Source organism: Pelodiscus sinensis, chromosome 9, assembly GCF_049634645.1.
Source record: "Pelodiscus sinensis isolate JC-2024 chromosome 9, ASM4963464v1, whole genome shotgun sequence".
NCBI lineage: Eukaryota > Metazoa > Chordata > Testudines > Trionychidae > Pelodiscus > Pelodiscus sinensis.
The window spans coordinates 18316858-18334716 of record NC_134719.1 but is presented as its reverse complement, the minus strand read 5'-3'; the positions used below and the strand labels follow the sequence as shown (position 1 = coordinate 18334716).

Sequence of the window (17859 nt, the reverse complement as noted above, 5' to 3'; positions counted from 1 at the left end):
TTTTTAGGTTATCTGAGTGTGTGTGTGTGTGGTGGGGGAGGAGCAGTGTGGGGCCTACGGGAGGGGGCCCACAGGAGCCATGCAGAGATGTGGCCTGCTGAGGGGGCCACGAGCTGCAGGATGTGGCCTGGTGTGTGTGTGGGTGAAAGCCCGGGGGACAGGAGGCAGAGATGGCAGGGCGACCTGCCAGGAAGGGGTCGCGGGAGCTGCGGGGGGAGCCGAGAAGCTTGCTTCAGTTCGCCCCTCCTCAGGTATGTGCTTCATGCTCGTCTGAGGAGCACTTAAAGAGCCAGTTTCCTTTTTTCTTCTTCTTTTCCTGGTGTCAAAAATTTGCTGGTTTCCACAGTTTTCTGGATACTTAAGTTCCAGACAGAACAGGTTTTACTGTACTATCATTTATTGACTCATTGCTCTTTCTAGAGCTTAGGAAGACGAAGTACAAAAAGCAAAACGAAAAATGAAATTCTGCATTTCAATACCTATATATAAGATATAAGAGGATCCTAATGTTTTGGGTTATTTTCCTTCAGCAATTCCTTTGGTCATTGTTCCCTGAATTTAAATTTTAGCTAGCAATAGAAGATTCAGTATAACTTATGCAGAAGACTTAACATCTGTATTCTTAACCTTCATAGCAAAAAATTAACAGAAGATCTGAAAATATGCAGGCGCACAGCATAGACATTAAAACGGGGGTGGGAGGATCCATTATGTCAATGGGTGCTTAGGGATAGGTCAGTAGATTCAGGGGCAGGTAGCACACAACAGGAACAAGGGAAGTTTTGAGGTACTATGTAGGGGTGAAATACTACTCCCAGTGACGTCAGTGGAAGATAGATCAGATCCTCGTTTAGCAAAACTAGTTCTTGCACTGAAACTTTTTTCCTTAAATTTAAAACCAAGTGTTTTGTAAGGGAAATTCACAATTAAAATAAGTTATTCTAGTGAATAGAACTCTGTGCTATATACTCTCTCCCAAAAGCTACTGAGGTGAAGGAGACCTTTATTTAGTACTTATGGTTTTTTTCAGTAATTTCTCTCCTCTTTTCCTTCTCTGCTTCTTTTATAAAGCCTCTTCTAAGCAAATGTGAACCCTATAACAGTTAAATTAAAGTCAAACTGATCCATGGTCCCTGAAGTTATTCCAACATTAGTTAGCCACACAGTTTCTAAGTGGATTCGTGATTACTCAGAATGGGTTTCTGTCTCCCTAGTTTAATCCTGAAATAGCTGGGGTCTGTTTAGAAATATAGATCAGGAAAAAACATTGCACAGTAAACATCAGCAGCAAGTGAGTGAAACTATGGGTGTATCTAGACTACAGGGTTTTGTCGACAAAAGTGGACTTTTGTCGACAAAACTAAACCTGCGTCTACACTACCGCTGAGTTCTGTCGACATAACGTCGACAGAACTCATCAGTTTTGTCGACGCTGGTAAACCTCATTTTACGAGGCATAACGCCTTCTGTTGACAGAGTTCTGTCGACAGAAGGTGTTATTGCATCTAGGGTTGTGTCTAGACTACACAGGGTTTTGTCGACAAACCAGCTTGCTTTGTCGACAGAACTGAATGTAGTCTAGATGCTCTTTGTCGACAGAAACTTTGTCGACAGTATCTGTCGACAAAACTTCTGTCGACAAAAGCCTGTAGTCTAGACGTACCCTATGTGATTAGGTCTCTTTTAAGTTAGCATTATTATTATTTTTTGGTGTTGTGCCTAGAGAACCCAGTCACAATTTTGGTCCCACTCTACTTGACATTCTACAAAAGTACTAAGAGACAGTTCCTGACCCTCAACGTTTTCAATCCTGTAGCTCCTTAGTAATTGAAAATGCACTTTTTTTGTGTGCCATAAGTTTTAAAAATCCCACAAAAACAAAAACAACTTTTTAAAAAATCCAACCTTTCTTGTAAATTACTCTGCAATGGCCACCAATTGATACACGCTGTTAAACTGATTCTTTCAGCTCAAAACACACTGTGTGAAATAAAGACCTAATCTAAAGCTCACTGAAGTCAATGGAAAGGTCTCATTGACTTCAGTGGAAGGATCCCATTGACTTCAATGGTATTACAATCAGGACCTTGCTGCTCCTTCCAGCATCTGATTTGTCCAAAAGGTGGTGTCGAACACCTTCACCTAAACCAGAGGGGGGCAAAAGGCCAGATCCAGCCCACCATGCAGGTTGATCTGGCCCGTGAAGGCCCTGCCGCTCCCCCACCCCCTGGCCAATTAGGGCCTGTGGGTAGGGGGAGCGCACAAAGTTGTCTCTGCCCTGCAAGGAGCACGCCGTGCTTAGAAACCTCACATGCTCCTAGCAGGGCAGGAGGAGACTTCGTGTGCTCCCCTGCCCCCAAACCCTGATTGGCCTGGGGGCAGAAAGGGGAGCACACAAAGTTTCCTCCCACCTCAGAGGCATGGGTGCCTAGGAGGAACCTCTGGGGAGGAGGCAGACTTTATATACTCCCCCACTCCCAGACCAATCATGGTCTGTGGGTGGGGAAGCAGGGAAGTATTCTGGCCCCACCCCTTCTGGTGCGGCCCGGAACCACTTCAAAAATTTCTGAAGTGGCCCCCAGCAAAAAATTATTGCCCACCCCTGAACTAAACCATATAGACATTGCTGCCCAAGACTACTATTGGAAGAATAAGATATTAAGGAAATATTTTGACATACCCACATCTGCTGGAATGACACAGGTTGGTGGGGATTCAAGTGTTCCTAGTTGATGCTTTACTTCTATCCACATGGTATATCCAGATAAAAGAAAAATAGGCTGAAATGTACACTCATAATAATGATTCCTCTGTAAATGGCATTCTTTTGCCTCTGACTTTGGAGGAATACTTGGAAAGTCAGAACAATAGATATTACTCCTTAAAAGAGATGAAAACATTCAATTAATTTTCAACAAAGAGCTGTTTATGTTATGAATATAACTCAGAAGAAAAATAAAGAAAATACTGTCATCTAGAGGCTTAGAAATAATATTGATTGGAAATCTTGAATTTCACATGCCATGTTTAAAGCCAAAATTATAACAGTTCTTTATAAACTGAAAACTTCCCCTATCCTCCCCAAAATTACCTTAGAGGGTCACCTTTTCAAAGTAACTCAAACATAAAAAGGAATGATACTTTCAATTAAGCACAGGGACAATATTTTATTCTCTGGGTGCCATGCTTATAAAATTAGAAATATTATAATCATTCTTAACACAGTGTTTAAAGATTTGCTTGTTTTCATTAAAATTGCATTGCATGGCTCAAGGGAATATGATGATAAGATACCAAAGATTCTTCAACTTTACCACTTCAAACCCAACCCATACCTGATGCGAAGCAGTTACCAGATGGCTGTTGTTGTGGCCTATATAGAACAGTGCTTGATCACCTACACACTTGCCACTAATTAACTGGTGACTTTTTGGGTAGAGTTGGCAGAGAGGTAGAATTTGGGCCTGATCCAAGGCTCATTAAAATCAACAGGAGTCCTTCTATTAAAGTCTATGGGTATGTCTTCCATGAGGAGTACAGCTAGTTTGGATTAGAAGCCTAATCCGAACTAGCTACTCCGTGCTGCGTCTAGCCGCGTGGCACGGGGTTCGAACTAGCCGGGATTTAAAAATGGCGGCGCCCGGCTTATGCAAATGAAGTCCGGGAGATTCAAATCCCGGGCTTCATTTGCAAGTGCGGTATGCCTACATTACCCTCCTAGTTCGAATTAGGAGGGTAGTGTAGACATACCCTATGGGATTTGGATCAGGTGCTGAAAGGATCCATAGACAATGAATTACCTTGTGAGCTTCAGAGCACCGAATTTTGGCAGTGCAGTATACATTTTTTAAAACTTTTTTTTAAAACTTCACATATGTTTAAACTCCTTCCCCCATTTCTGTAAAATCTGATCACCTCTCATGCATTTAAAAACTAAAGCACCACGAGCCATCTCTTTCTTCCTCCCCAGCATCCAGGCGAAATAGTGGAGAGAGTTTCTAGGGGTACAAGTGTGTGTGTGTGTGTGTGTGTGTGTGTGTGTGTGTGTGTGTGTGTGTGTGTGTGTGTGTGCGCGCGTGTGTTGCAGGAAGGGAGAGAAGTGATGAAATTACTATAATAAAGTTGAGTCAAAATAAGATTTGTGCATTTAGTTCTGAGTATGTTCATGGGCTCTGTTCTGGAATGGAATGACCAGTGGGACAATACAGAGAATCAAATTATGGCTCTTCATGGCCATTTATTTATTGTGTTTTAAAAAATTTTTTAAGCTGCCTTGAATATTTTAAAGAGAGAGGCAGGTAAAAATATTTTAAATAAATAAATGTATAAGGCGCATTAGACCACACTATTAAACCTTCAGATGCTGCACAGTGGCTTACAGACCCACAAAATGTAGAATGCTAACAGAAATGTCTGACAGAATTTTCCCTTCATTGGTTCCTTTCTTCACACCCCTTGTGCTATTACTCGTTCCCTCTTTCTTAGTTATGTCCTTTTCCATCCGTTCACCCTTCTTCTAGACCCCTAACTTTCCCATCTCTTTCACTTCCATTTCGGTATTTCTCTCATTCACTCCTTTTAAGATCTTTTGTCTTATTCCTTCCTTTCCCTCCTCTTCTGTGCTTCTCATCTCTTTTCTCTTCCTTTCCCTTCTGCTCCCTCCTGCCACACTGATCATATAACACCAATCCACCAGGGTAACTCCACTTCCCTCTCAGGTTTTCCTCTTGGCCCTGCAGAAAGAGACATACAGGCCTATGGAAAGCGTTATTGAGCACAGCAAAGCTGCTGCAGGCTGAGCTGGAGATAGGCTAATGAAGCTGAGAGAGGATGGAAAGATTTTATTTTTAGTTAAAAACATTTTTGAGTCTACAGTAATTCCTCATTTAACACTATAGATATGTTTCAGAAAATGATTGTGTTAAGTGAAAACGTGTTATGCAGGGTCAATTTTCCCACTGAAAATAATGGAAAAGGTGGGGATTGTGTTTCAAGCGGTGGTGTCTGTTAGGACTAGGACATAAGGTTGGAGGAGAAAGGGGACTGGGTTACAGCAGGGAGGGGAGGAGAGAGGAGGGGGATTGGGTTGGGAGTATGCCCCTGTGATGGGTCCGCTGGGACCCGCATTGCGTCCGGCAAGGGGGGGTCTCCGGGAAACGGCGCAGCGAGCGGCGAACCCTCCGCCGCTTTGCAGGGAGGCGGGGGAAGCCCTGCACAGCCGCTGGCAATGGGCTGGCTAGGGAAATCATGTTATTCCGGGGACGGTCATGTGATTCAAAAAAACGTTCCCTAAAAAAAATCGTGTTATCGCAAAAACGTGTTAAGTGGGCACGTGTTAAATGAGGAATTACTGTACTTGGAGCCCTTTCCCCCAACCTACAAATACATAAAAAGAGTGGGGAATGAAGCAAAGGGGCTGTAGGAATGTGGGAACCAGACCACCAGTTTTTTCCACTGGAAGACCTCTTGGGAACACAGTGCTACAGGAACAACCAACTAAGGGTTTGTCTACATGAGGACACACATAAAATTAATCCAGATTAACTACAGATGTGAATTTAAAGTAGACTTGTTAAACCTCATTAAACTCACATATAGACATTCTCAGTCAGATTTAATGTGGCCTTAATGCAGATTAGCTTAAAAGTTAAACAAGCCATAAGAAAAAAGCTAGGAAGTGGGCAGAAACACTAAGGACAAAAAAATATGAGGACTATGTGTTAGAGGTAATGTTCCTGTTTCAGATCCTCAGCTGGTGAAAATTAATTTAATTCTACTGACTTCAATAAGCGTGTGATTGTTAGTATCTGCTCAGGATCTAGCTCTCTAAGTGCAGGTTGAGATGTGGTGGGTTATTCTGCCTAACTAGACACAAATGGTTGGAGCTCTATAAGAATGAAATCCCATTTAAAAATCTACCTGGTATAGTGATGGTAAGATTTATTTTAATAGGTTTCCAACATGCATATATTGCAAACAAGTTCAGATAAACCATAGACTCTGAACTGCATGTGGGAATGTTGCAAAATGATCAAGGTGACATTTTGTGGCTAATGAAAAGAGGAATGTTTTCAAATTTTCCCTAAGATATTAGAATTTGCATGCAGGCCTGTGGAGCTCAGGCTTTTTGAGATACCCACCAGAGAAAAACTGGCTACTTAATTGGCCCCTAAGGAGGTACATTTAGTTATATTTCTCCTGTTAATGTCAATGAAACTAATATGTAGTAAATCACTACATTCTGCTCTAAAGATTTATCCCATCATTCTGGATTTTTATTGCATGGTCTGTGCTATTTTTGTTGGCAGTGTTGATCTGTAGAGGAAGGTGGAATTACAGCCCAATCAAAATAGTGAAAAGGCAAAAATATTGCAATGTAATGTACAATGGAATTTTGTTTGCAACATTTTAATTGCATCAGTGATTGTGAAGAAATCAGAAACTGGCACATTATGTTTCTAGCAAAAAGCAACAATGATGCAAAAATAACATGTTTAAATCTAACCTTTAGACTCCAATTTGGAGGATGGCCTTGTATACCCCCCCAAAGGATCTGGAGAGGCACTATGGAGACATTTCTATATATTAAGTTATCTTCATAGTATTTCTAATATCACCACTTTGGATAATTAAAACAGAAGGAAGTTTTCCAGTTCAAGGTTTATTCTTAAATATTTATGGTGGCTGCTTAAATTTGGCATTTTGTTCAGCTTGGGTAGTGAAAACAGAATGGTTAATTTCACTCAGCTTTTGTGTTTGTGTTCAACATCTGCCCAAACATTGTGAAAATAATAAAGTTGTCTGTTTTTTAAAGATCCTGGAAATTACGCCATTAGTTAGATTTTTTTAAAATATATTTTCTAGTTTAATTATTCTCATGAAAAATGTTCTCTTTTTCATTTAGATTTATATTTTTAATAATACCTCAACAGAATCAATACAGAAACAAAGAAGAAAGCTGGCATGCACTTTCTACACCATGTTAGTGTCAATACCTCATCATATTATAATGAGATTATAAATATTAGGAAATATCATCTCTCTCCAGAGATGTGAGAGACTAACATGGAAAGATGAGGGAAGTAAAGGGGAAAGAACAATGAAAGTTACTTCTTACAACATAAGTGTCTCTAGCAGGTATTCAAGGTAACATTTAGCCTAGAAGTCAATTGGTCACAATATAGGGCCAGAAAAGATTTTCATATGAAATTCTAAACATTCTGTTTATTGTTCTATCCATCAACAGGTTCCCTATAGTGCCCAGCACTTAGTATTTATGATCCAATCCTACAAATACAGTTGAGCTTAGTGGAACCACTCTCACTTCACACTGCTGGGCCCAATTCAGGAAAGCTCTTTACTTAAATTCACCCCTATTCAAGAAAGCATTTTAGCTTTCCTGAATCAGAGCATAAGTGTTTGCAGGACTGGGACTTAAAATTCTTTGCTAAAAGGATTCTCACAAATCAAGTTTACCCCAGTAGAGAATAAATCCAATGATTTCTGCTCAGGGAGGCTTTGTTTTTCCATTCTATTTATTCAAATACTGTGCATTTATAAAAATCTTTTGTGTTTAAAACTATTAGATGATGTGAGAAAGACCTTTTCATAGGATGTTCCTGGCACAAATGTATGAATGATGAACTAACTATACCACACTTTTGTCCTCTTGTAGCATTGCTACTCTCCAAAGGTCAAAAAGGAAAACTCGGGGGACCTAAGAAAGAGACAGAATCATATGATGTCCTCTGAAATTATTTGGTACCAGGGAATGACAGGAAAAAGTAATCAAGACTACAGACAAGTACCAATGGTTGGAGAAGCTGATGAAGAGAAAAGGATTTAAAGATATACGGAGTATTTTTCCTTTGTCTGTGATGAAATGGACCATCTTTATAAAAGCAGCATCCTACCACTTAGGCTCTATCTACTGAGGATGGTCAGAATTGCTTTGATTTAGGAAATAAGGGGAAAACCACAGGAACAAGAGGAAAACTAGGTCTGAACAGAACCCCTCTTCTCCTGCACTACAGTAAGGATTTGAATTCTATTCACCAAACCTCTCTAAGGCCAGGTCTATACTAAAGGGGAAGGTCAAATTAAGATACGCAACTCCAGCTACGTTAATTATGTAGCTGGAGTCGACATACCTTAATTCAAGTTTCCCTGCCATCCCCACGTCAGGAGACCAACAGGAACAAATGTTCCCATCGGCTTCCCTTACTCCTCACAGAAGCATCGGCCGTGGATGGGGCACCCTCTAGTAAAGACCCGCTAAATAGAACTCCAGAAGATCAATCACAGCAGCATCGATCTTTTCCCTAAGCAAGAGACCAAATTTGTTACATCAGAGACCGTCTATGAAGATTCCACACTGGCAAATGTAGACTAGAATTTGGTCCTAAGCTTGCACATTGCTTAACCTGAAAGTTAGACCATGAATATTAGTAGCAAACTGAAAACTGCTCCACCCACCAACACTGTTAAGTGTAAAGTAACAATCTTCTTCTGAGCAAGTTCTTTTTCTTTTGGAGTCAGCCAAATTCTGCCACCATATATTTAATCACTGTGTGTGTGTGTGGGAAGTCAGGTTTAATTTATACAGATGAACAACTAATCTCAATCATACAAATTATGATTCAAGCAAATTTTCCCATTGTGAGAAGTCATACAAATCAAAATCCATTGTAGAAAAGCAAGATGGGGATTTGTACTGCAAAAATGGAACAGAATCTGAAAGAAAACTGAAGGTTTAAAAGGTATACTAGTTTGCTCTGTCAGGATTCAGCCCTGCTGCCAGAGGAATAAAACCAAATTTCTCACAGTATAGTTATTTAATAATATTTCCTGTTTTAGTTTTAAATATGTTTTATCCATATTTTCAAGGCTTGCCTTCAAAACTGTGTCCATGATTTTTTTTGTACATGCTGAATAATGCGTGAATACAACACATACAGGATGCTTGGATCTATGACCTCATTTGTGCACATACATGAGACCAGCTGAAATCTGTGGGTTCCATTTCGGAAGCCAGTTAGGAGATTGGGTGAAAGTTTGACACACAATGGCTTGGCAGATTTTATATTCACTTTTATTGAACATCTATTACTGCATTCATATTTCCAAAGTAACAGTTTCCAAACAAATATAACTACATTAAAAACTATACACACCTGTAGTATTTTAACTGTAAGGAACTCCCCACAAGCAATGAATGTGTGTTGGTGGACCATCTGCAAGTCATTTTAGTTAAGTACCCATCAGTTTCACATGTGATATTGATATTGACATCTATTTAAAACACATTGAAAATATTAATACAAATAAAGGTAAAATTGTTAAGCAGACAAAACAATAAGTCACTGTTGCCTGCAAAAAGCTTCTTGGAATCAAACTGAAATGTTCTGACTTGAAAATGTCAAGTACATTGAAGTATATATAAAAAAGGAAAGACATCCAAACCCTTACCTACTACATATAATTCAGCATATCGATGATGACATTCTCTGTTTTGACTACAACAGTACAATGCATTGAAGGAGAATTTTCCTCTAGGTTTTGTTGCATTCAAGTTGAAAAGAGTAACTTTGCTAACACGAGCATTCACAAGTGTATACTGACTCTCTGGGATCTCCTCTGCTAAATTCAGCCACCAAACAATCTTCTTGGACAAAATCATTTTGTTTTTGTCATTATAAATGCAATAGAAGGAAACATTAGAACCCACACTCGTCAGTATCTTGGCAGGAAAATACATGACATCTATTACAGGGAAAGAAAGAAACAGAAAAAGAATCTTTAAGAGATATGAAACTTCACACAAAAAAGGTAGCTTTACAAAATGATAGGATAATTAATGATGCAAACTTCTATAAAAATCTTGCTCCTAAACAGAAATTCAACTCTTGGAATTTAATGAGTGTTACATGAGTACAGGGACAGCAGCAGAAGGGACCCCATGATTCATATGTATCATTATTTATATTTATTTGAACATTTTTATCTACACGGACATTCACCTTCAACATCCTTACTCATGATGGAATAGATGAAATGGAATAAATGCAAGGTCATATAATATACTGCATCATCTTACACGTGGAGTAAGTGTAAGTGTATTTTCAGAAGTGTGCACCTACATTGCATACACAAACATACTGTTGTACAAGTGAAAAGGCAACTCTGTTTATGAGTGAAAAGGAAATGCTGGGAAGCTGCAAGCTGCATGAAGAACTAGATATTACACTTCAGTATACTATTTTGAACATGGAAAGTCTCTGTCAATAAGCATTCTCTCAAACTTTAGAAAAAGAGTAATAATTTCAGTGCTGTGGCAGGAGTTTGCAATACAGAACAGGACCATCTATAGACCACCTGTCATGCAAAACACATACAAAATATAGTGTATTAATTACACAGCACAGAGGTGTATGCACTCAAAAATACATGATAGTTGTGAGACGATTAATATTTTAAAGTTTATTTTGAAAAATCCATCAACTCGACTATTTGGATCTATGCGAAGATACACATCAACTGAACAATTTTCCTAATTACACTCATAATGGACCAAGATGCGCCCAAAATACAGTCTTGTGAACAGTGGTGCAAAATACTGTCTCTTGGTCATCAGCATAGTCTTTCTGTTTAAATACAGATCAAAACATAATGCTAATCTGTTGTATAAAAATACTACTGCCTGTTTTGAGCATTTTGTACTCCCAGTGTTAATGTGCTTGTATGAATGCAAAGCAGCCTCTTTGCTGTACTAACTATCCTGCTGGTTTTACTGTTCTTCCATTGGTTAATGCTAACATTAGCCACTGGGAGACTAGGCAAATTTGAGCTCCCTGCAGTGAAAAAATTACTCTCTCTAAGGTTGTCATCATGCTTATCACAACATGATTTTTAGCCAGTAAAATGTGTTTAACACAATTAATATCCTACAATAGAATATTTAATAGAGAGAGATTATCTACTGCATCTCAGAGTTTTCTACAAACTGTACATATTTATATTTTATACATGCATATAATCTCTTTGAAGGTATGCCTGTATTCGTTTGTATACACACAAACGCACACATGCAGTGTAAGCATATATTCATATGACCCAACATTTCAAAATGTGAGTGCCCACAGGTGCCTAAATTAGGATTTAGGTTAGCTAAGTAACTGACCTGATAGGTCAGGTTAGATATTTGGATGCTTATTTTAGAGGCGCCTAGTATAGAACAGTTTGACCAGTGTGTGCGCCTATGTCAAGCACATTAATGGGCCCACTCCATTCTCTTCTCTTTGACCTGGGCTGTCTGTTCCACATTCATTTATCTCTGGTAGACTCGGCTCCACTGTCTCTTTGATGACTTTCTTCTCTGACATTCTAAGCTCTGTCATTTGTACCTGGAATCCTATGCCTCCTTGTCTCTGCAGAGCTGAAATTTGGTTAGCTCTATCTGAGCTGCCCTCTCCCTTGGGAAAATAAGGTCTGGCTAGTTTCCCAACCTTGGATCATCTCCCTCCTTCTACTCAAAATTCTTCATGAGTAGGTTTTCAGCTCCTCTGTTGTTTTCTCATTGGGGGAGGGCAAACCATATTTCTAACATAATGGCTATTTAAATTATTGTAGAGGACATACCTTCTGCATTTAAATTATAAGGTGCACTCCAATCACTCCAGAATCCTGGACCGTGAAGACTCATGCACCGTACTTGAACTAAATATGAAGAATCAACCAGCATACTCCCTATGATGAGGGAGGTTTCTATTACAATCTCATCCACCTGTTAAATTATATCAGAAGCCATTATTATTTTTCACCACTTCAGAAAAATAAGAGAAATCAAATGAAAGAAGCTGTTTATTTTGAGGGCTACTAGAACTGCTCAAAAGCATTCAATTTTCATCACATCTAAATCAAGTAGGTTGGAAGTTAGACACACCAGGAGAAAACAGCTACAATCTTTTGTTAAATAGATGCTGCTTTTCACCCCAGCGATAGCTACACTGTGGCAGTGGAAAAAATGATTCAATAATAAAACTATATATGACACACACACTTAGAAACCCTAGCTCCACTGAAGCCAATGGGTGCTTTGTGATCAACTTCAATGAGACCCAGATTTACCCGTGGGCAGAGTTCAGAGGTCTGTAGGTGAAGCTGTGAGGGCAGGGGTGGGGAGGAGCATTTCTGTCTCTAATGGCTGTTCCATATAAGAGATTTATGAGTCTGCTGCTGCTTCCAAGTAACTTAGCCCTTTTGCTCATTCAGCAGAGGCTAAATCATTTTAATGCTGTCAGTCCTGAATTTAAAGTCTGTGTTGACCCAAGCAGGTTTTGCGAAATATGCTCTAGTAGCTGTCCCCCAAGAGGAATTCTTCCCCTAGGTTCTGAGTAAGTCACAGCCACTATGATATCTAGATAGAGAGCTTCAGGCAGGTTCTATTTAAATACACAATTAGAATGAGTAAATCTTCAATAAAAATAAATAATAAGCACACTCACTTGCCAGGCATTTTGAGTAGCATTCTCAGAAAACTTCACTTCATACTTAAGTGGATATGGTGTTAGTACTGGATTGGACCAGCAGATCTTTAACTGTCCTTTGTCTGCCATTTCTATTCGCAGGTTCATTGGAGATTCAGGCTTTACTGTAAAAAAAATATTAAAACCGAGCTTTTTATTTATTTTTTTTTTTAACTGGCAGTCACTGTCAAGGATTGTTGCGCAAGATGTTTGCACTAGCCACAAATTCAATCAGTTACCTCTTTCTCTCTCTTTCTCTCTCTCGTCTTGTCCTTAATCTTTGTTTTTAGAAGTTGCTCTACTCTGATTTGAATATACTTCTAGCAAATAATTTAAGCCTAAACTACTCTGAAAACAGAATAGCCTGTAATAGTTTAGCAAACATGGTTAGCTATGGGGTCATGCTGTTGCAGAGATAAATGGTGCCCACTGAGAGCAGTGGGCACCATTTAAAAGGTTTGGTGAACCTGAATCACATCTCACCCCCTACCCTCAGCAGCCCTTCCCTGTCACCCCTAGGTGTTATCTACAGTGAAGAGGCAGCAGCTGCTTTAGCTCCATGAGGAGAGGCAGCAGAAAAAGCAGAAAAAGCAGTCAGCTCCCAGCTGTCTGCTGACACCTCTGTCCAGCACCATAATTTCCAGTGTGCCAGCTCTAGCAGCTGCCATGTAGAGAGAATTCCCGGAAGCACCATAGGATCAAGTAGGGCCAATAACGCCTGGCAAAAATTGGGAAGGGGGAGGTGACTCCTGCATACCTCCCTCCATGTGTCACCCTGGTAGTGAGGAACAGGGTCTCGAGGCTTCAGCCCAGCAGGGCACACCTGCTGGGGGTCAGGGCTAAAAGTATGAGCCCCAGCAGACATACCCCAACTCTTCAATTTCAGAATAGGCTCAGAAGGTCAATAAGTTTGGCCACCTTTGGTGTAGCAGTTATCTTAAGCCAGAATCAGCTTCTTGTTATCCAGGGTCCCAATTCTACAAAGCACAGACACAGATTTTGCTGAATGGGAGCTGGCTCAGAAAGTAGCTGCATCAATTCTACTATGGTTGCTAGGATTTTGGCTGTGAAAGGTGGCCTCATAGGAAACTGTAATGAAGCAAAAGAAAATGAAGGTTTTGCAAGGCTCTAACAGAGTTAAAGAGAACACTACAGAAGGGGAAAATGGATGACTACTTATAAATAATAATCATGCTGGGTTAAAATCAAGACACTTGGATTTTACTTTTACCAGAGATGAAGTGAATGTATTTATTGCTGTGCAATTACTCTAGTTGGCCTGCCTTTTCGAGCACATTGTAAAGAAAACACTGAAGTTCTCACTCCGGATAAATAGCTTTGATAAGTGGTATTTTTCAGGTTAGAATAAACAGCCAACCTTGTGTCTTTAATCTGGAAATGAGGAACTTCTGAGTTTTATAGCCTATGCTTCAGAAGGCCATCTTAAAAGCAGTACTGCATCCTTCAATTTGATCTGCATGCGCAGACCCCCTGAACATCCTCTTTGACCTTACTGGAGCGCTGGTCAAATACTGGAGACCACCTGTCTGAACTGCATTATAGATGTAAGTTCTTAAATATGAGGCTCATTTTCTGATCTCCTTACACTAAAAGTGGTCTCACTGAAATCTATAGGTTATTCAAGGACTAAGGAACTACTCAGTTTTGTTGAGGTTGTCAGAATCTATCACAAATATATCAACATTTGATTTTTTGGAAGCTAAATAGTTAGGGCCAAATCTCTCAGTCTGTCTGTGGCATCTCTAATTCTGTGTATACTAACTAGCTTCAGTAGAGAAAGGCAAGAGTGAAGGATTCAGGATGTGGTCCATTGCTTTTAATAATGCATTATGCAATTTTGATGACAATGTCCTTGTGGTAATACAGAACCACACGTAAAAAAACTTTTCTATATTGTAATCTAAGTGTTAGCATAGGTAGACAATGTTTTCGCATTTTGTAGCCAAGTATTCTATTGCTATGGCTTGCATGTGCAAAGCAAACATCTCTCTTCACTAATATTAACCATTTCATTTTAAAACTAATTATTTCCTTTATCAAGAAAATGGCAGGTTATTAAAAATTATATATTTCAAAAATAGCTCTGACATTATTTATTGCTTAGAACATATTACATGAATTATATCTGTAGTCACTTTTAATAATGGCAGATGCAGCTGTGAAACAAATTGATCATTACATCATGAAAATGAAATCAGTATGTAATCATCAATATAATCCCCTCATCTCCAAAAATATTAATGTAATTTGTAATTAAGATAAAAGTGTTAATCCAAAGGAGTTTTAATTCTTTTTAAAAAGTAGCAAGAAAAAAATACCGTATTTTCCGGCGTATAGGGCGACTGGGCGTATAAGACGACCCCCTATCTTTTTAATTAAAAGTTAGGGTTTCATCTTATACCCCAGCGTCCCTCCGCCTCCTTTGCTCCCGGTGTCCCTGGTCTGCTGTAGATGGTCCCCAGCAGACCAAAGGCACCGGGAGCAAAGCCGCAGCAGCTTTGAAAGCCTCAGGGGAAGCCGGCGGCGGGGCAGCCCAGGCATGCCTGGGCTGCCCCCCCACCGGAGCCCCTCCGCGGCTTTGAAAGCCTCGGGTGAAGCCGGCGGCCGGGCATCCCAGGCGCGCCTGGGATGTATACCCGGCATACAAGACGACCCCCGATTTTTGGGGGATGTTTTTTAACATCAGAGGTCGTCTTGTATGCCGGAATATACGTAGTATTTTGTTATAAATAAAAATGTTTTCAACTATTCAGGAAATGGTTATGTATTTATCAACCATTTTTTATGCAGCATTTATGGCAACAAAGTATCAAATAGATCAGTCATCAGATTCCACCGAGCTAATGAACTGAGGAAATAGCAAAAGTAAATCTTTGCTGAAGCAAAAAACCAAGCTTCCATGTGGTTAGGCGGCTAACAAACAGCTTTATTGATCAATAAGGCACAACGTGAGCCAAACGTGGTCCCAGCAGAGCCGGGCCCAGTAAGGCTGGCTAATACAATCAATCCTAGTATCTTATACCCTTAACCAAACAAGTTTGACGTCAGGGCATCCAATTACAGAAATCATCAATTCAACTTAAAAGGCAAACTGTTATCAGCAAGAAAGGGGGACAGGTAACAAGGAGTGAGCGCTCCCCTCTCAAACAGCTCAATTAACACATTCCAATAGCTCATCCTGTAGGCCTCTCACATGGGGTGACAGAAAGTTCACTCTGGTATACGTGCAGAAGCAAGAAGCTGAAATGGTTTCTGTTATACAAGATGGCTTCTACTAGCTAACTATGAAAATGGTTTCCACATCTTCCACATTTAAAAAAGTGGAAATTGTACTTTTAATGAAGGAAGTGCCAAAATGAGACCAGGAAAGAACATGCAAATGCTGCTGATGAAAATGCTTTAAAATAAACCTGCACAAATAGCAGAAAGTTTATCTTCTGTTACAACTTAGGTAACAGTTAGGAACCAGATCATTGGTTCTCCATATGCTGATATACTTTCCCGCATTCAAAGTGAATGCTCAGGTGCCCCCAACACATTGTTCCTCCTTCAATCTAGATTTGCCTGAAGAAAGGTGGAGATTAGGGCTGTGTCTAGACTACATGTCTCTGTCGGCAGAGGCATGTAGATTAGGGTTGTAGGCAAAGGGAAATGAAGCCGCGATTTAAATGATCGCGGCTTCATTTACATTTACATGGCTGCCACGCTGAGCCGACAAACAGCTGATCAGCTGTTTGTCGGCTCGCGGGCTAGTCTGGACATTCCCCCTGTCGACATCAAAGCCCTTTGTCGGCAGCCCCGTTATTCCTCGTGGAATGAGGTTTACCGGGGCTGCCGACAAAGGGCTTTGATGTCGACAGGGGGAACGTCCAGACTAGCGCGCGAGCCGACAAACAGCTGATCAGCTCTTTGTCGGCTCAGCGCAGCAGCCATGTAAATGTAAATGAAGCCGCGATCATTTAAATTGCGGCTTCATTTCCCTTTTCCAAAACAACAAATCTACATGGCTCCGTCGACGGAGCCATGTAGTCTAGACGTACCCTAGGAGGCCTGGAGGGATACGCATCACGGATCCTTACAGAAGCTACCCTGAAGAATTAATACAGCTGCAGCTGACATCCTTGTGTAACACCAACAGGCGGAAACCAAACCTGGGACCTCTGGAGCATAATGCATGAGCCTCTACTGCTTGAGCTGAAAGCCAGCTGGCTCTCAGCTAAGGCTGCAGAGAAAACTCATTCTTCCTCTCTCTGTAAGTGGTCTAAGTGCAAGCGTGTGAGTTACTCTTGCAAAAACTAACTACAGGTTGGACCTCCCTGGTCCAGCACCCTCAGGACTGGAACTGTCTTGAACCAGGGATTTTGCTGGACCAGGGATGTCAGTGCTCCCCTGCTGGCTGCATCACTCACAGGCTCCAGCACGGACTCTCCACCCTGCTGCCCCATGGTCTCCCAGGGTTCCCAGTTGGACCCTTGGCCACCGCGAGTCCTGCTGCCACAGAGTATTCTCTGGGTTCCCAGCTGGGGCCACCTGCCCTGCTGCTAAGCATGTCCTGCTGCTGCTGGGGATTTCAGCTGCCCACCTCAACCAGCCCTGCTTCAGCTGGGGGGTTCCCCGGCAAAGGCTGTGTGGTTACCCTGGCCATGATGCCATTGGGGGTTTCTTGAGGTTCCTGGCCAGGGCCGCCCAGCCACCCCACTGAAACCAGGGATTCCCCAACTGGGGCTGGGAGTCCTTGGTCACATAGCCCAGCAGACACTGCGGGTTCCCCAGCCACTCCCTAGCCCCACCAACACCAGTAATTTTCCTCAGTTGGGGATAAGGCTTCTCAGCTACCTTGCTCCATTAATGCCAGGAGTTCTCCATCCAGGGCAGAGAGGGCTTCCCAGATGCCACTTGTCCCAGACAAGTCCCCTGACTTGCTCCTGCCTCTGGGGCTCTTCGGTCCAGCAACATCTATGTCCCTGCTGGATGACAGATGTTACCGGACCAGATAGTCTCAGATATGGGAGGTTCTATCGGTAGCCACAAAATAAGGACTTCCTGTTGCTACTTTCTATAATAAAGGTGTACAATAAATTGAACTCACCAATATTTATGGGTTTGACTGACATTAAAGGTGACTGAAGAAATGTTGCACCATGTATGATGTTTAACCACATAATATAAGTGTAGTTGAGTTTTAGTGAAGGTATGCGACATTCATATTTGTCATACCCAGTACAGTCGCATTGAGTAATCATAAAATTGTCTTTTAGAGAACCTGTAGACATGTCTTCCAATGGCAACTCTGATCTATATTGAAAAAAAAAAC

The 17859-nt window shown here is 40.9% G+C and overlaps 1 protein-coding gene across 6 annotated transcripts in view; it reads right to left on the bottom strand.

Annotated features, from left to right (window-relative positions):
• LEPR (leptin receptor) overlaps nt 1-17859 on the bottom strand; it is a 66123-nt gene that overhangs the window by 23855 nt on the left and 24409 nt on the right. For all 6 annotated transcript variants that reach the window (XM_075936173.1, XM_025185634.2, XM_006125028.4 and 3 more), the window contains exons 5-10: nt 17635-17840; nt 12504-12649; nt 11638-11782; nt 9469-9762; nt 9174-9291; nt 2681-2880 (exon numbers count right to left, since the gene is read on the bottom strand). In XM_075936173.1, the coding sequence (XP_075792288.1) occupies nt 2681-2880; nt 9174-9291; nt 9469-9762; nt 11638-11782; nt 12504-12649; nt 17635-17840 (1109 nt within the window). The remainder of the gene's footprint in view (nt 1-2680; nt 2881-9173; nt 9292-9468; nt 9763-11637; nt 11783-12503; nt 12650-17634; nt 17841-17859) is intronic.